Below are 20,445 nucleotides of genomic sequence, written 5' to 3' on the forward strand. Positions count from 1 at the left end.
AGTTCTTCAGGAATTTAATGCTCAGCAGTTGATGAACACTTTAAGGACTGTGTTTGAACATTGAATAATTTCCCATTGTGGAGTAATTTCTTGGCCAGCAGCTTGTGATTTCTTTTTATGGGGCTACCTGAAAAGCAAAGTAGTTCAAACAAATCTGGCTAACTTAAATAATCTCAAACAGAAAATGAATACAAATATTTTTCATACAATTCTATATGTAAAAATGGTTAAAGCTCTGAATGAAAGGAAAAGAAGGCAAAACTGAAATTCCGGCATCATTTCCGTGTGAATTTATAATGTAGGAGCGCCACAAACATAATCGTGTGAGGTTAAAATATCCTGCGTGGTAACATGTTTGAAAAATACACAGACCACTTAATGTGTACCTTCTGTAGAAGATAATACAACGTGGTGGTCATGTTAAACTTACATTTAAGGCTACCCTCCATTTCCATGATGATAAATAATGAATTAACCGTCAGAGCCAGGCATGTAATATTTTATATGAAAATATATATTAAACACACACATTGGCAAATTATTATTAAACTTCAGAGGGTAACAGGAAAACAGCAAGCTACTCACCCCTGAGGATGTAGTTCTGGTAGTTCTGATCAGCCTCTGAGCCAACTTTGATGAGGCAGGCCAGGCCGTCATTCTGAACGAATTCGTGCACCAAATCTTTGTCTTCCTGCAGGGCAAATACAGCAATGTCATTGTCTGGTTGACCGCAGGTTCTCTCTGCTTCAATGGGCCTGTGGTCAGTTGTGTCGAGGCCGTTTCGCAGTCTGCATCCTCGAAGGGCTACAGAAGTGTCAATTCCAACTAGGAAATACATCTATCAAAATCGACTTTAGTAATTCAACAAATTACTAAAGACGCGAATAGACTCCGGGCAGCAGCCTTGGAAGCCGAGCCACTTCTGCAAGTTCAAACACCCACGCTTCCCTTTACGATGTGTTATTCTAAGAGACAAAACTGACGGCATATACTTTCTAACCAAAACTAAATATATATATATATATATATATATATATATATAGTTCGCCATCTCGCTTCCTTCGCACTTTGTGCGTAGCATGACATTTTAAATTAACCTTCTATAGCGGCTTCTTCTTTCTTCAAATAGCGACAATTTCTCACCTGGTCGGTGGTGCCACCTGTACACGGGGCAGTCAATCACCGCGCCCTGATTCTCTTCTACATGGGAATTTTCGGTACTAATATCATATCACCTTCCTCTGTGAGTTTAGGTGAGCCCTTTGAAAAAAAGACACTACGCAAACAAACAATAATAATCATGTAATACGCAAAGTGTCCCTGTTTTTTAAGAAAGCACGTAGATGGAGGTACGTGGTAAATTTCATGCTCCGTCAGTTTTACCACCGGGAAAAGTTTGAGGCTACCTGCGTTTGTATAAAACCAAGGGAAAATACTAAATTATCGATGAAACAGTAATCACATACGAAACTCGGCTTTGACACAGGTTACAAGGCAAATTACTGAGATGAGAATCACTTGGATGTTAGTTGAATTTCGCTGTATCATCCATACAGGATAAATGCAATGTAAGCGTTGCGTTTCGTAACGGCAGAATTCTAAGAATTTTCTTCGGGTAATTTAACAGAACTCCCTCCAGCTTGGATGCAGTTTCGCCTGTAACGAAATTAACTATCTGTACGCCGACTGTCCTGATTGATACTGAGGGGCGGCAGAGCGAATCACGTAGAGCTGAACGAGACTGATTAGCGAAGGGCCAATAACAACGATGACATTTCTGATTATTTAAATCTGTGTATCAACGATTTGAAAACTACGTCTCTAGAACTAACTTACCCGTTTCATGCACGCCTTATATTTTTCCAGCTGTAAATCCTAACGCGTGTCAATATTGCATTAACAAATTATTTGAATAGGCACTGTGCCAAGACCAGGAGGTAAGGTAAGGTTAGGTTAGGTTAGGTTAGGTTAGGCCGCACCCATGATTCCTGAATAGTGCAGCGCTACGCCGTTCTCTATTGAAAGAATTTCCAATCCTGTCATTTGCTTCTGTGCCACTGCTGTTTTCTATCAGTTTCGACATCGAAAGCTTATTTCTGCGGGTGTAGCAACATTAGGAACATTCGTAATTATTCTCAGCAGAATAAAAACGACGTTCGGATGCACTTCACTCAGTTTTCGCTGAACAATGAATTTAAACACGCCCCTTAAGGCAAAAATATGAAAATGAATTACTGCACTTAAACAGTTCAGAAAAATTGACCTCGCAATCGTCACTTACAAATAAGCCAGTTTCCAAATCTTGGCAATGTATGTCTTAGATGCACCCGACTGAAATGTTCGTCGTGATCACGACCCCGTTTAACACCCGACAGACATCGAAGTAAACAAGAAAACACAGCATAATGAATTCTTATCGGCCTAACAGCCGTGCCAGGTGGTTGAATGGAGAAAACACCAACGTTTCGAGAACCATCTTCGTCCTCGTCCTCAGGGTATTAACACGGCTGGTAGCCCGAGAAGAATGTATTATATTTAGTGGCCACGAGAGCTAAAGATCATAGAAAATATACAGCCTTGTCCAGTAAACAAAATTGCTGCTTTCACAAATCAAAGAGACTAACGTATCTTGGCTGCCTTAACAATTACAGGGTACTTAAATGAAAAATCACCAATCGTCTCGAGAAAAATATGCTTAATACACATAACATGAACATAAACACCGAGAAGAAGGCCTTTCATTTCTGATGAAGACTAACACGAGCTGTCAACAACTGTCAGTTACTCAGAAATACAGAGTACTGATGATGTGACTGAATAGTACGCAGTCAGTCTACAGTCAATAATAGCATTCTATGGAAGGTTCGCCTAGCTCCCCCACAATCTTCAGACTGAGCAGAAAACTGAAGTGGCGACTGACAAGGCTGTCGACACACAGAAGAAAGGGCTTCAGAAAACAATGCAGCAGGGATTGGCAGAAGTACTCACCTGGAAGATCTGTTTCAGAGAGAAGAGGGCCCTCCTGAGCTCACGACCCTCAGAATTAAGAAGTTTTTCTGTAACATAAAAAAATAAACACACACGTTACTGGTCCGTAGATCATCTATTACGTAATAACACGATGTCAAAGCTCGAGGCACATGGTTTCGGATCTGCCTCGCAGAAACAAAGTGAAAACAGAAAATCTGCAAATTGTCTGTAGTGTTTACAGTAAGTTTTAATCAGAAATGTTACCAACAGCATGGTGGCCGACTAGCATCACTGCTACGTTTCAAATGAGATTATATAAATGGTAACGCGGACTACTTGAAATTCGCCCTAAAAAATGTGTTGGATGTATTAAAAAAAACCGAAATTTTCATGAGAAACTGGGTTTTTCTGGAATATATGGGACAGAATACAAATCTCTCTGAAGACCTTGATACCAATCTCAGCTAACGTGGTACATTCAGCTTTTACAAACGAAGCTCTGACGCCAAGACCACGGTGGTCGAGTCATTCCACCTCAAATGCAAGAAAACTTCACTGTGTATTCCAGACGGGTCGGCCGATTGAGTAGTAGTAATCACATCTGGTCTCGAAAAATTTAATGTTACTAAAAAAGGAATGTTACACGGAGTTTTCCTCCGTGGCATCCCAACAATTACTCCATTCACACACAGAAGAAGGCAATGGCAAACCACTTCTGGATCATCTGCCAAGAACGTATATGAACAGGTCCCAGTCCGAGAAAAGGATGGAAGGATCCTGTTCATATGGACCTGTCCTCAGACAGAATACTAAATAATAATAAGAAGAGGTGGTCTAGCGGTTAGAACGCTGGCCTTGTAATCCTGGGGTCTCGGGTTCGATGCCCGAATTTATAACTTGTGTTGAGCAAGGCCGTGGTCTAGGCAACACGGAGTTTTCCTCCGGGGGCTTCCCCGGTTTCTCCGTGGCATCCCAACAATTACTCCATTCACACACAGAAGAAGGCAATGGCAAACCACTTCTGGATCATCTGCCAAGAACGTATATGAACAGGTCCCAGTCCGAGAAAAGGATGGAAGGATCCTGTTCATATGGACCTGTCGTCAGACAGAACACTAAATAATAATAATAATAAATTAGTTTATACTTGGGTCTGATTTTAACAACATTCGCGAAATACCTATGTATCTTATTATGATTTTAATCAATCTTTCTTCCTTCCTTCTTCCTATTTATATTTAATTCCGTCTCTCTCATTTTCCCTTCCTTTAATAGAACTCAGTCTGCACCGCGCAAAGTTCAGACCCTCTTTTGTCTAACTTCATTAACAATCGAACTGAGGATGTGCTGTCATTTAACAAGGAAGGCCGTGTTAGCTTACATTACACGGTCATTCTCAGCACGCAACGGCACAACGAGTTAATCGAGTATTCGCCAAAAGCAGCCACGTGACAATGAACGACCCATCACCGAAGCAATATCAACTCTGACCCCTAGTCCCACTAACCACAGCGGGTGTGAGGCGGTCTTCACCTTTTGTGGCTTGGCCATAGGAACACAGTCAAGTTAATTAACCCTCAGTAACAATACGCTGGAGATATGCTGTTGGGGAAAGACCCTGGCAACGAGTAGGAGGCTGTGTGTGTCCTGGAGCCTGGTATAGCATCTTTCTTTAAGTCTGCCACATGGATCTGAGAAGTGTTCTGACCAGCGAGGAAGCCGCTGCCAATTTTTAACTTATTCTAGAAAGGGAGGTGCCCAATTTGAAGAGCGGAGTTGCAGTGTGGCAGTGATAGATGCCATACACACGAGCGGCCCGCGGTTCAAAGACCTTGCAGTCTCTGCATCAGGTGAGTACAACCTGTTGGCTCTCAACCGGTTCGCATCGGCTGTAACTACAACAAAATTCTGTCCCGAATTCAGGTTCACAGTTTTTAACCCCACCTTGAAAGTGCTTTACTTTTATATAAATGATTGTTACAATGATATGACAGAAAGTGACCGATGTTTCAGAGGTGCTTACTTCGTAGAATGTTGGACATTTCGCAGTGTTTCGGTAAGTATTACACTGAATTCCTCCAGAGACATTCATCCTGAAGATGGCTCTTGCAATGTTTATCGAAACAGTTGAGAACCATCAACATTCTATGCCCCCAAATCTGAAGTTAAACGTTAAAACCCAACCGCAAAAAGCCTATGGAGAATAATTGGTTCAAGGTACAGTTATAAACATCTTGGTATTTAACACTACTAGATCGACCTGTTTTGTACAGGTCACGGATTCGTTTCTCGGAAGTGTTCTTTTACCATCTCAGATCAAGAAATAAAATTCAGAAACACGTGATATCAGCCACATTTCTTGTAGCAACAGCAAAAACTCCCGAGCCGACCGACCCCTTACTTTTACATTTCCGGTTGAATAAAACATTCAGTCAGAAATGCCCTAATTGCACGGTTCAACTTCTACAGGGTGATTTACACAACTTTTTAATATACATAATTGCACTTATTCTATGGACAGAGAATGTAGCACGCGTATGATAAATTGAACCTTCTGGTTCTATAATGTTAATTTGATAGCGAATTGACATCTTTATAAGAGACGTATCTTACTCACCGATTATCGTGTGGACCCGTACAGAAAGCTGCGTTCGCAGCACAATGGAATTCTTCCGACTGCAAAGGAAACAAAGCTCAATATTAGAATCAGATCAACATTCACACTGGATTCGCACTGAATGGAGGGGCCTTAGGAGAAGACTCAATCGTCATATATCTGTGATGACGTACATGAACAGTAACACGTATTCTAAGGACTCCATCGCCCTGAGGATGGCAGAAGACTAGAAAACAGAACAATTGTGTAAATTCTGATATAGCTGCAGCTGTAATTCCGATCTACAAGGCCATACCATCACCGTCACTGGAGCGGGACATTATTTTTCTTGTTTTCCAAGTAAGAAGACGAGGCTTCATAAAAACGAATCAGGTAAATTAATTCCAAGTCACCATTACAATCAGTAGGGAACGTGCTATATAGAGTGAGGTGAAGGTTGTGTAAAGTATTTATTAGCCTTTGTTTCACCAACAAACAGTACACCGCCAGCAATAGGTAAACAACAAGGGAGAAATAGGTTTACGACAGTCAGAGCTACACTGCCACTTTAAGCTGTATCAAGTCAATAATTCACAGTCTCTCCAAAGCAATAACGGGATACAAGTACCTCTCTCAGCACGTGTTGCTATTCTGCACACTCAACGGCAAGAAAAACCGATTTTCTCATACAGCGTGCCACTCAGTCACGTGTTTAATCCAATATAACCATTTCAGAGAATAAGAAACGAAGAGACCAACTGGATTAACTTAGAGATTTCCGTCTTCTGGGTTGTTGCGCTGTGTAGTCTGGCACCAGACTACACAGCGCAACAACCCAGAAGACGGAAATCTTCATACTCTAATGACGGAGGCAGTACGACCTCTGAAACGTTGGTAAACATCGACCAGACTACTCAGCCCAACAACCCAGAAGACAGAAATCTTCATACTCTGATGACGGAGGCAGTATGAACTCTGAAACGTTGGTAAACATCGACCAGACTACACAGCCCAACAACCCAGAAGACAGAAATCTTCATACTCTGATGACGGAGGCAGTATGAACTCTGAAACGTTGGTAAACATCGACCAGACTACTCAGCCCAACAACCCAGAAGACAGAAATCTTCATACTCTAATGACGGAGGCAGTACGACCTCTGAAACGTTGGTAAACATCGACCAGACTACTCAGCCCAACAACCCAGAAGACAGAAATCTTCATACTCTGATGACGGAGGCAGTATGAACTCTGAAACGTTGGTAAACATCGACCAGACTACACAGCCCAACAACCCAGAAGACAGAAATCTTCATACTCTGATGACGGAGGCAGTATGAACTCTGAAACGTTGGTAAACATCGACCAGATTACACAGCCCAACAACCCAGAAGACAGAAATCTTCATACTCACCGCTGTGAGAACCTCAAGTCTTACATGGATTAACTTAATTTAAGCGAAATGTCTAAGTAAATTACATTTCATTATCATCATCTACTTCAGGAAATGTTCGTCTGAGCAAATCTCGGAACCTAAGTTCCGACTACATACCTACGTACAGAAGTAATTATCAGAACCAGTTAATACGACCACAAAATATGGCTAATACCAACTTTAATATCAGGCGAGATTTTAGGTTCCCACTTCGGCGAATCTTCTGGGCCGGTATCTGAACCAAAGACCTACCAAATAAAAAGAAGAAATGATAACCAGTGGGCCGCGACGTTCCGTACCACTACTGTTTGTCTGAAAGTTGAATTACCGCTGCAGTTGATATAGCGTCGTTAAATATTTTAAGAATTAAACACGTGGTATTAGTAATCAGACATACGTCAGTCCGTATCACGCTTGGTAATGTAAACAGTTCATCAGCCCACACGCTGTTCACGAGTTCCTGCCATTGGCACAGCGACAATCAGAAAGAGTGTCACGACCGGAAGAAGCTACCCAGCCGGACAAGATGCTGCAAGCAGGCGTGCCGGAATGCAACAACCGATACTACATGACCCGACTTCTCAATAAAAATTTTGTTCTCTAAGCGGCCTATTTAAACTGCCGATCTTCCTTCAAAAAGAATAAACTATCAGCACCATACAAAATCTGATAAAATTACAAGAAGTGAAATGCCCATTCGTATCCCAACACGGTGAGCGTAATATGACTTGGAGACATTACAGTATAAGCAAGCCAAGAAGACACGAAGACTCAGAAACCCTCTACTCAGAATAGTCTGTGCTCCGGGCAAGATTCGAATCCGATACCATTCGTGTAAAAATCAAACGCGTTGCCCTCGTGCCAACCTGCTCTGTTTCTATTAAGTACATCATCTATCCTCTCCATTGAATATATGTATCAACCAGATTCATTTTGTGAAAATGTTATTGCATTGTCCTCTTCCAGCGTTCAAATCTCCGAGTATTGACTGTATCTAAAATTTGAACTACTAACTCCAGTTGTGACCCAAACAACAGATTAGTCTTATACACTATAAAACTGAAGCTACCATCCACCAAGAGGTAAAATGAACGCCACCGAAGCCTTTGTTAAAGAACGCCGATCAGTGAAATGGTTTAACCAACCCACTTTACACTGTGTTTCTCTCAAAACTCTCTCCACCAGGGTTAAATAACAAGTTTCACATGCAGACTACACAAGGCAACATGTTACACTTAATGTGATAAATCTCCTTCAACCTGACAACTAACGGCTCTATTGTACCTTTATCCGCATTCATCATACAAGTATTCAGGCCTAGGAATTCCGTTTTTACGGAATCCGAAGGCCCATCGCCGTCTTAAAAACTGGGCTTTCGGCTCAATCCTGGGCCAGTTCATTATCACACCGTATTTTTCTGATATCCATTTATTTATTTCTGTAGACCTACATTTTATAAACTTCAAACGATGGTCAAACGCTCATAGCACACTTCACGGTTCAGTGAATCAGCAGTCACAGGCCACCAGAAAACCATGGGTCGACCCTCGGAGGATGAACAAAAGGTGTGTTCCCCCGCACTCTTAAAACCGGTCTCACGTCAGCGGGCGCTGACGTCACGCCTAAAAGGATAGGAAAGCAAGTGACGAGTCGGTCCGGTGCTTGGATTCGGCGGGCCAGTCGACAGTCATTCCTGATGCCCTGCTGTTGACTTCACTGTACTGAGCGATTCACTTCTACGCGTTTGCTGCGTGTACGATGGAATTTCCACGAATGTGCATACAGACAGAGCTCCGGACGTTCTACAGAACAGCCAAACACTCATAATCTCCAGTTAAAAATAAAGTAACTACAGTATGTAAAGTTACTATTATTTTATTTTTTTATTTAGTGTTCTGTCTGACGACAGGTCCATATGAACAGGATCCTTCCATCCTTTTCTCGGACTGGGACCTGTTCATATACGTTCTTGGCAGATGATCCAGAAGTGGTTTGCCATTGCCTTCTTCTGTGTGTGAATGGGATGCCACGGAGAAACCGGGGAAGCCCCCGGAGGATAACTCCGTGTTGCCTAGACCACGGCCTTGCCCAACACAAGTTATAAATTCGGGCACCGCCAGGAATCGAACCCGAGACCCCAGGATTACAAGGCCAGCGTTCTAACCGCTAGACCACCGTGGCGAACGTAAAGTTACTACGGAAGTAAATTTACCGCTACTTAATTGATATCCAATAAGCGGTAGAATGAAAACTCGAAGCACGAATATTCAAATCCCAGAGGTCTCCGGGTAATACTTCTGACCCCAGTCTCTCTACCTAGCAGCAACTGATTGGTCACGCGCTGTACATTAAGAGGTCCAGCATGGAACCGAGTCTTCAGATGACATACGTACGCTCCACCTGTCTGCAGTTCGTGATCGTATCTGACTATAAGGAAAAACAACTTTTAGTCTGCAGTAGAGACTTCTGTCAAGTCTGTGACAAAATTTGGTTCAATACACCGTAATTATGTCGGGCACTGTCCATTGTCTGAGGCAGATTTCATGCAGACATTTCGAAAGCCGGTTACACTATGGTCTTAAAATAAATGGTTCGCATTACAGGAAAAAATTACATAATAATAACAATAAAGATTTTTTAATTAATTATTCTTGTCCGTCTAATCACAATTTAAAATTAAAATTAATTAATTAATTTTTATACACCTGAAGATGGTTCATTTAAGAACCGAAACATGTCGTAAGAAAAAGATGTTCTAAATGTAAAATCGAATGTTTCGATAGGAACATCACATGATATTTTAATTATCTTAATTTTAATTTTAAATTTTAAATTGTGATTAGACGGACAAGAATGATTAATTAAATATATATTTTCACAATATGACGCAACTATATCATCTTAATAAAGATTTTGACAAACTCAAGTTTTGAGCTTCCTAGCAAGCCTACACATACTATTTTAATTTCCTATTTGTACACACAGCGACTGCACATTCTTTAACACCATGAGAACACACCAACATTTGGTCGAGAAATCAACTTCCATAGCTTTTAAAGGAGCCAGAGACAAAGAATACTATTTTTTTTTTTGCGAGACTTTCCTGTCTTGTGGTTGGTTCTAAATTCCCGTCCAGGAAGCAGCACCTGTGAACACCTCTCTACGAGGGCCTTAGCAGATAGCTCTGACAGTGAGCGTCTGGAACACACCTGCAGAAGTAGCAGAGGGGCCCATGGAGGGCGCAGCTGTTCTCCTGAAGTGCAATCAGGAGGCTGGGGTCTCGATGAGCCACTGACCGACACATGTGAGTTGTGTTATCGGCGTAAGCCTCAGTCTTCTGTTGCTGCACCCAGTGGTTGATGAGACCCGCGGTGGGCGACGAGTGAACCACTGCCATTGCAGAGTGTAGGACTTCGTTCGGTTCCAATATAAATAAAACTCGCAATAAACTTACACGCGGCACTTCGGTAAATGAACCAACTATTGCCTCACTATAGTCTTCTTTGATAAGATCTAATTAGAAATTGCAGGATTTTAAATACGAAACATTAAAGTAATAAAATTCAATGCAAACCCTCTTTATAGTAATTAGTAAAAATATGTTAGTGCGGAATTAATAAAACTTGCAATTCTTCTTTTCAGTTGAACTGTCTCAAGGCCTGCTTGTTCTGAACGTCAGAACTAATGAACGTTAAACATTGTCATGCCAGATACATTACTACAAACAAAGTATGCCTAAATGTCACCAAGAACATTCCAGTCGACACCGGACACAAACAACACAGCATATTACTAAAATCTGCAGAGATCCACACATTCAGTTTCTGTGCTATGAGGATTTTCTGATTTGCGGGACAGTCTAGTCTAATGTTAGTGACCACGAAGTACACAGAATTTAAATGAACTTCACTAACTCAACCCGCTCAGTCGCAGGTCGTCGACGTCTTTCCGAACAAAATTCATGGAATGCCTGAAGGCACGACCGGAACAAAATGACGAGTCAATGACTGCAGATCATATCACAACTTAAATCACCGGATTATCACCACAACGAGATTAGAATCACTGACTGTGTGACCTTCACTCCAATGTGCTAGCGACTACGATTGAAGCCCTTCTAGCGGCTCCTTCAAGAGCTGTCTGACCTACAACCACTACCAGCAGATGAACCGTTCGCTCAGTTCAACATCTCAACAGCTACTGATGGAAAGCAACATGTCTTCTTCCTCATACCGCAAATAAATTCGTCTCTCTCTCTCTCAGTTGGCTTCTAAATCAAGTTCATGTTCCACATTCAACTCCCCAAAGACCTAGAAAATGGTTTTACCTTTTCCCACGCGTCAAACATTATATTCGCCAAGTCGCAAAGAGCTTTCTCCGCATTACCAGTGTCAACTCCAATACATTATGATAAGACAGACAGCAATATAGCCCCGTGCCAGACAAGGACTACTGATCGCAATTGTCCGCTGTAACTAAGAGCAAGACTTACAACAACAACAACACCCTCTAAACGGCATATAATTCATTTTCGCTGGTTCCGGACCTAATTTCCTTCACATTCAGACGAGTAGAAAGGTGTTCTCGGTTACTGAAGATAGAAATATTGCTAACAATTCACTCGGAAATTATTTATCCTTGTATTTCGATAAATAAATCAACATATCCAAAAATAATTCTAACAGAACTGTAGGTATTATTTAAATATTTGTTTTGGGTTACGACACAATTTGATATTAATTTAACGAACATGGCATGTGGTATCTATTAAGTACCTCAATGAAGCTGACATTCTTGACAGGATACCAGTCGTCCATCTTGGTGAATTAAGTCGCGCTGTTAATGGAACCGATCACGGTGTTCAAATAATCACCCGCTGGTCCCTATCCTAAGTCCCATCCTAACGAAGTCATTTGTTTGGGACCCTCTTGAACAATATTTTCCCCATTTTGGTCAATGTAACCAAAGTGATCTCCCTCCTTCTTGAAAATTTATAGACTAAAATTCTGTATGGTCCATGAATTTTATTATTATTATTATTTTATTATTTATTATTGACTGCAAATGGGTTTATACCAATATATCAATACAATAGTCCCCATACGTGTTGCACGTTCCACCCATCTAAGTTTACTGTACATAATTACAAATTTAATGTTCTTGAATGCACTGCAACATTCCGTCTTGTTTCCGACAATAGCCACGCAGTTTAACGGTACCTGTGCCCCCCGCGGGGTACAACGGCTCAGACCTGTGGGTCACCTGACTCTTCCAGGACCCATACAACTTGTTAGGAAGAATAAAATAGCCAGAGGATGAACAGGGCGGGACTGCCCGTTCGACAAGCTCTCTAAATGATTAATTTTAAGACGTTCTAATGAGAAACCGGGCACTTTGCAGTTTGCCAAAACTGTACTTTACATTCATTTATGAATTCCATTACGTCTCTAACTTACTGGCTAAACAAATAATTCAATATTTACACAAATGATCAGGTGAAGATAACTGTCTTCTGGGATGTCGCGTCATGTAGTCTGGTAGCAGCTGACCGACGTTTCAAAGGAGTTTACTGCCTGAACCATCAGGGACATGTTCTGATGGCTAAGGGATCTATTTTATACAAGTTAACTTAGCGGTTAGAACGATGGCCTTGTAATCCTGGGGTCTCGGGTTCGATTCCCGGCGGTGCCCGAATTTATAACTTGTGTTGGGCAAGGCCGTGGTCTAGGCAACACGGAGTTTTCCTCCGTGGCATCGCAACAATTACTCCATTCACACACAGAAGAAGGCAATGGCAAACCACTTCTGGATCATCTGCCAAGAACGTATATGAACAGGTCCCAGTCCGAGAAAAGAAGGGAAGGATCCTGTTCATATGGACCTGTCGTCAGACAGAACACTAAATAAATAATAAGATGAGGTGGTCTAGCGGTTAGAACGCTGGCCTTGTAATCCTGGGGTCTCGGGTTCGATTCCCGGCGGTGCCCGAATTTATAACTTGTGTTGGGCAAGGCCGTGGTCTAGGCAACACGGAGTTTTCCTCCGTGGCATCCCAACAATTACTCCATTCACACACAGAAGAAGGCAATGGCAAACCACTTCTGGATCATCTGCCAAGAACGTATATGAACAGGTCCCAGTCCGAGAAAAGAAGGGAAGGATCCTGTTCATATGGACCTGTCGTCAGACAGAACACTAAATAAATAATAAGATGAGGTGGTCTAGCGGTTAGAACGCTGGCCTTGTAATCCTGGGGTCTCGGGTTCGATTCCCGGCGGTGCCCGAATTTATAACTTGTGTTGGGCAAGGCCGTGGTCTAGGCAACACGGAGTTTTCCTCCGTGGCATCCCAACAATTACTCCATTCACACACAGAAGAAGGCAATGGCAAACCACTTTTGGATCATCTGCCAAGAACGTATATGAACAGGTCCCAGTCCGAGAAAAGGATCGAAGGATCCTGTTCATATGGACCTGTCGTCTGACAGAACACTAAATAATAATAAGATGAGGTGGTCTAGCGGTTAGAACGCTGGCCTTATAATCCTGGGGTCTCGGGTTCGATTCCCGGCGGTGCCCGAATTTATAACTTGTGTTGGGCAAGGCCGTGGTCTAGGCAACACGGAGTTTTCCTCCGTGGCATCCCAACAATTACTCCATTCACACACAGAAGAAGGCAATGGCAAACCACTTCTGGATCATCTGCCAAGAACGTATATGAACAGGTCCCAGTCCGAGAAAAGGAAGGAAGGATCCTGTTCATATGGACCTGTCGTCAGACAGAACACTAAATAAATAATAAGATGAGGTGGTCTAGCGGTTAGAACGCTGGCCTTGTAATCCTGGGGTCTCGGGTTCGATTCCCGGCGGTGCCCGAATTTATAACTTGTGTTGGGCAAGGCCGTGGTCTAGGTAACACGGAGTTTTCCTCCGGGGGCTTCCCCGGTTTCTCCGTGGCATCCCATTCACACACAGAAGAAGGCAATGGCAAACCACTTCTGGATCATCTGCCAAGAACGTATATGAACAGGTCCCAGTCCGAGAAAAGGAGGGAAGGATCCTGTTCATATGGACCTGTCGTCAGACAGAACACTAAATAAATAATAAGATGAGGTGGTCTAGCGGTTAGAACGCTGGCCTTGTAATCCTGGGGTCTCGGGTTCGATTCCCGGCGGTGCCCGAATTTATAACTTGTGTTGGGCAAGGCCGTGGTCTAGGCAACACGGAGTTTTCCTCCGTGGCATCCCAACAATTACTCCATTCACACACAGAAGAAGGCAATGGCAAACCACTTTTGGATCATCTGCCAAGAACGTATATGAACAGGTCCCAGTCCGAGAAAAGGATCGAAGGATCCTGTTCATATGGACCTGTCGTCTGACAGAACACTAAATAATAATAAGATGAGGTGGTCTAGCGGTTAGAACGCTGGCCTTATAATCCTGGGGTCTCGGGTTCGATTCCCGGCGGTGCCCGAATTTATAACTTGTGTTGGGCAAGGCCGTGGTCTAGGCAACACGGAGTTTTCCTCCGTGGCATCCCAACAATTACTCCATTCACACACAGAAGAAGGCAATGGCAAACCACTTCTGGATCATCTGCCAAGAACGTATATGAACAGGTCCCAGTCCGAGAAAAGGAAGGAAGGATCCTGTTCATATGGACCTGTCGTCAGACAGAACACTAAATAAATAATAAGATGAGGTGGTCTAGCGGTTAGAACGCTGGCCTTGTAATCCTGGGGTCTCGGGTTCGATTCCCGGCGGTGCCCGAATTTATAACTTGTGTTGGGCAAGGCCGTGGTCTAGGTAACACGGAGTTTTCCTCCGGGGGCTTCCCCGGTTTCTCCGTGGCATCCCATTCACACACAGAAGAAGGCAATGGCAAACCACTTCTGGATCATCTGCCAAGAACGTATATGAACAGGTCCCAGTCCGAGAAAAGGAAGGAAGGATCCTGTTCATATGGACCTGTCGTCAGACAGAACACTAAATAAATAATAAGATGAGGTGGTCTAGCGGTTAGAACGCTGGCCTTGTAATCCTGGGGTCTCGGGTTCGATTCCCGGCGGTGCCCGAATTTATAACTTGTGTTGGGCAAGGCCGTGGTCTAGGCAACACGGAGTTTTCCTCCGTGGCATCCCAACAATTACTCCATTCACACACAGAAGAAGGCAATGGCAAACCACTTTTGGATCATCTGCCAAGAACGTATATGAACAGGTCCCAGTCCGAGAAAAGGATCGAAGGATCCTGTTCATATGGACCTGTCGTCTGACAGAACACTAAATAATAATAAGATGAGGTGGTCTAGCGGTTAGAACGCTGGCCTTATAATCCTGGGGTCTCGGGTTCGATTCCCGGCGGTGCCCGAATTTATAACTTGTGTTGGGCAAGGCCGTGGTCTAGGCAACACGGAGTTTTCCTCCGTGGCATCCCAACAATTACTCCATTCACACACAGAAGAAGGCAATGGCAAACCACTTCTGGATCATCTGCCAAGAACGTATATGAACAGGTCCCAGTCCGAGAAAAGGAAGGAAGGATCCTGTTCATATGGACCTGTCGTCAGACAGAACACTAAATAAATAATAAGATGAGGTGGTCTAGCGGTTAGAACGCTGGCCTTGTAATCCTGGGGTCTCGGGTTCGATTCCCGGCGGTGCCCGAATTTATAACTTGTGTTGGGCAAGGCCGTGGTCTAGGTAACACGGAGTTTTCCTCCGGGGGCTTCCCCGGTTTCTCCGTGGCATCCCATTCACACACAGAAGAAGGCAATGGCAAACCACTTCTGGATCATCTGCCAAGAACGTATATGAACAGGTCCCAGTCCGAGAAAAGGAGGGAAGGATCCTGTTCATATGGACCTGTCGTCAGACAGAACACTAAATAAATAATAAGATGAGGTGGTCTAGCGGTTAGAACGCTGGCCTTGTAATCCTGGGGTCTCGGGTTCGATTCCCGGCGGTGCCCGAATTTATAACTTGTGTTGGGCAAGGCCGTGGTCTAGGCAACACGGAGTTTTCCTCCGTGGCATCCCAACAATTACTCCATTCACACACAGAAGAAGGCAATGGCAAACCACTTTTGGATCATCTGCCAAGAACGTATATGAACAGGTCCCAGTCCGAGAAAAGGATCGAAGGATCCTGTTCATATGGACCTGTCGTCTGACAGAACACTAAATAATAATAAGATGAGGTGGTCTAGCGGTTAGAACGCTGGCCTTATAATCCTGGGGTCTCGGGTTCGATTCCCGGCGGTGCCCGAATTTATAACTTGTGTTGGGCAAGGCCGTGGTCTAGGCAACACGGAGTTTTCCTCCGTGGCATCCCAACAATTACTCCATTCACACACAGAAGAAGGCAATGGCAAACCACTTCTGGATCATCTGCCAAGAACGTATATGAACAGGTCCCAGTCCGAGAAAAGGAAGGAAGGATCCTGTTCATATGGACCTGTCGTCAGACAGAACACTAAATAAATAATAAGATGAGGTGGTCTAGCGGTTAGAACGCTGGCCTTGTAATCCTGGGGTCTCGGGTTCGATTCCCGGCGGTGCCCGAATTTATAACTTGTGTTGGGCAAGGCCGTGGTCTAGGTAACACGGAGTTTTCCTCCGGGGGCTTCCCCGGTTTCTCCGTGGCATCCCATTCACACACAGAAGAAGGCAATGGCAAACCACTTCTGGATCATCTGCCAAGAACGTATATGAACAGGTCCCAGTCCGAGAAAAGGAGGGAAGGATCCTGTTCATATGGACCTGTCGTCAGACAGAACACTAAATAATAATAACTTAACAAGTGTCTACGAATTTCGATCTGGCAAAGTGCAGTGGCGGGCCCTATGTCAAAGGAGATTGCAAAACTAGGGTGATCAGCTTCAAGTCGCACAGGCTACATTTTCTGACAGTGTTCTGTCGAACCGATATAAAATACACAATCCCATCCTTATCCGTTCAATACAGGGCTGTAAGCGCTCAAGAGTGTCTGGACGCCCTGCTAGGAATCGAACCTCGGTCGTATAGCCCGTAGCATAACAAGTCATAAGATTGACTGAGCTCTTGAAGAACGTTCTTAGGACAGTCGTCAATACGGAGTGGGGACATGGAGAGGTAGCGGCCGATTGGGAGTTACCTGACTGCTCCTTGTAAGTCGTTACACACAATTATATTAAGTCCCACTAACCTACAACACTTTCTTTCATCCGATGTCTGGGAAAGGAGACTGACAAGTTTTGCATGTACATTGTTAAACTAATGACGTCCATAAGAGGCTGTCACTTGCTACTGGTCACACCCACTCCGTTGCCTGTCACTTTGTACCCAGATTTACTTCAATGTCGGCATAATGCAGTCTATCATTAATAGTGCGGACTTCAGAAATTCCAGTGGTCAGCCAAAATACTTTCGGCACCGTGATGCCCGAAGACAAGTACAAGGCCTTCAGCTGAATATAAAGTTGGTCACTGAAATACAAGCCTAACACCCGTTTCTAAAAAAATACATGTTTTCTACTACACTTATAAACTGACCACGGACATTGGATTCTTAAATTACGATGGAGGATCGTCGTAGGTGAAAGGCGAATACAAATTACCAGGAAAACATCACAGGAATCGTGCCGCGTGAATTTTCCGTAGAACACAGTTTTATGTGCGGCCAGGTAAAAGGGGAAAATCCTAAAAGAACAATTCACGAGCGTCAGACGAAATACAACAAACAATGGGACGGACGTTGCAAAAATCCAAGGGCGCAGATCTTCGCAGAGTTTCTAGGAACATGTCGCAAACGTCAGAGTTGCGTCTACAACAGGGTGGGGTGGGGTAAGACACTTTCAACATGTGTTGTAAGAATGTAATTATAACCTTAACATGGATAATGAACATGACATTTAACTCCGGGTTGCGTAACATTTGGTACTTGCTGTAAGTAGTGTAGATGAAATGGATGAAGATATGACCGTATGGTCTTCTACAGGATGAGGAATTATTATTATTATTATTATTATTATTTAGTGTTCTGTCTGACGACAGGTCCATATGAACAGGATCCTTCCATCCTTTTCTCGGACTGGGACCTGTTCATATACGTTCTTGGCAGATGATCCATAAGTGGTTTGCCATTGCCTTCTTCTGTGTGTGAATGGAGTAATTGTTGGGATGCCACGGAGAAACCGGGAAAGCCCCCGGAGGAAAACTCCGTGTTGCCTAGACCGCGGCCTTGCCCAACACAAGTTATAAATTCGGGCACCGCCGGGAATCGAACCCGAGACCCCAGAATTACAAGGCCAGCAGTGATAGGATGAGGAATACTGAAATATAACAGAAACTCGAAAGAGAACTCTGAACCAGATAATGCCAACTTGAACTGTTGTGTGGACAACCAACAACAAAGAGTTTAGCCCTTCTTGAGAACCTAATAGTACGCTCAGCTAGTCAAGAAATTGCATTCCTTTACTTTGTGGATAATTCAGCTGCACGTATTCCTTCATAGAAGTTCTCCTGATTCGGTCACGACGTGAAACGAACGCAGTCATCTCGCCCACTTCCTTTCAACGCGGAGATTCTTGTAGCTGTTGGCCAACTTTCTTCTGTCTTCCTCAACTGCAGCCAACTGGGTCGCGTGTTCCTGGTCCTTGAGGCCCCTCCGGCGCACTATTCATCTCCAAGTCACACATATCGATATCAAACGATCCATAACACTCGAAACCAGGCCCAGAGAGCTTTCTCAGGTTAACACTTACATCCAACCTTAACCCAGCTAGTTAGGTTTGTGCAACCTGACGAAACATGATGTCTCATCCCATATTTTAAATGACATTATATACAGATCTCATTAACATATAGAACTTCTTATTTTAATCAGTTTTCGGCATCGTGATTATCGAACAAAAAACACAAAAAAACATTTTTCTGTTCTGACGTTGCAGTGCTGTGAATTTGGTATCGTCAGATTTATAAAGTTGTCCACGGTGCTTAAATGAACACCACGCAATGCAGACATGTAGGGGAGTGACTGAATAGCTCCACGCATTCACGACTTCGAGCTCACATTCCGTGAGAAGTATTTCGTGATTTTCCTTAGGCTTTCCTGGCAAGATAGTAGAATAGTGCCTTAAAATAAGCCACGACTGTCTCCTTCCACGTATACTCAATTCACTTTCGTTCGACCTATAACCTATGAAGATGAAAAGCGCCGTTAAACAAACTAAGAATAAATGCAATACTCCACTTTCATAGACAGCAAAGTTCAACACTGAATAAGATTATTCTCTCCGTTAAATAATAATTCGTCTTTTTCCTCAGTCTGTACAGGCAGATACGGGAGCAGTACCTTCATACAGACCGCGAACGCTTCCTTCCGAATGCTTACCCATTTACCATTCACGATCAACTTTATTAGGTGAAATTATACGAGGTGCGATCGGAAGGTTTCCAGACTGCGCGTATAAAAACCCGTACACTTATCTCAGGTATTAAATTCATCCATCACCCTCGAAGTAGTTCCCCTGGGAGTGAACACAACGATCCCAGCGCCGCTGCCAAGCCTGGAAGCATCCCTGGAAATCTTTCTTTGTCTCCAGCCAAATAACTTCGTAACTAATAACGAGTACAAAACCTCGAGCTCGCCATATTGGTTTTGTTGAAAGATCGCGTAACACCTAGTTAGCATCGAGATCTATTTGATCAAGAACCACAGAAAACACAAAATGTGTAGCTAATTGTAAAAGAAAACTGCTAAACATGAAATGAAGGACACTGTAGAAAATGAAAACGCCCAGCATAAAGTTGATGACTGCTGTGTATTTTATATGTCATGTTCCATTTCAATAAACACAAATAAAACAGTCGGTAGAGAATATTTGTCGAGTTTTCTTTAGAACTGCGTTTCTGAGTGCATTGTCTAACCTTGGCTAATACGATTCTCATGTGCAACATCAACTTACGTTGTCACGTTCAATGACATTTGACCTCTTACCACTAACCTTGCCATTTGCGATTCAATAGCAGAGTTTATTATAGAGCAGTGGCGGCTCGTGTTTGCAATCCAAAGGCCTGGGCCTCAAAATGTGACGGACCTTGAAAAAACATACGCCTGAGTTGGCTGGATACATTTCGGCTCTGGATAGGAACCAGTGGCGGGCGATTGTGACCACGATGAATATATTTCGGGTTCCATAAAACACGGGAATTTCTTGATTAAATGGAAGATTATTCGTCTGCCAAGAACTCTGATCGACCGAGTTCGTTACATAGGAAACATTTCGTGTAAAATAATGAAAAAAAAGTTACTAAAATTCGAAAGTTACCTGCAAGTTGCTGTTCTTGACGAAAACCTTTCATCCTACCATAAAATTATTACCAGAATGTTAACCAAGGGCTAGTATGGTTACAGTTAAAATTCCAAAAGTAACAAAAAAAATAAGACGCTTGGTCCTAGCGGTG

General features: G+C 43.3%; 1 protein-coding gene across 4 annotated transcripts in view; it reads right to left on the reverse strand.

The window, feature by feature from the left end:
* Positions 1–20,445, reverse strand: part of Fhos (Formin homology 2 domain containing) — a 140,840-nt gene that overhangs the window by 20,268 nt on the left and 100,127 nt on the right. For all 4 annotated transcript variants that reach the window (XR_015534455.1, XM_087346264.1, XM_087346263.1 and 1 more), the window contains 3 exons: positions 5,588–5,646; positions 2,989–3,056; positions 586–691 (listed from right to left, as the gene is read on the reverse strand). Coding sequence is in view for 3 of the 4 variants with exons in the window: in XM_087346264.1 (XP_087202390.1) it covers positions 586–691; positions 2,989–3,056; positions 5,588–5,646 (233 nt within the window). In the remaining variant the exon portion in view is untranslated. The remainder of the gene's footprint in view (positions 1–585; positions 692–2,988; positions 3,057–5,587; positions 5,647–20,445) is intronic.

Source organism: Zootermopsis nevadensis, unplaced genomic scaffold (genome assembly GCF_977971745.1).
Source record: "Zootermopsis nevadensis isolate Lab colony 2312 unplaced genomic scaffold, Znev_1.0 Znev_ptg000010l, whole genome shotgun sequence".
Lineage (NCBI taxonomy): Eukaryota > Metazoa > Arthropoda > Insecta > Blattodea > Termopsidae > Zootermopsis > Zootermopsis nevadensis.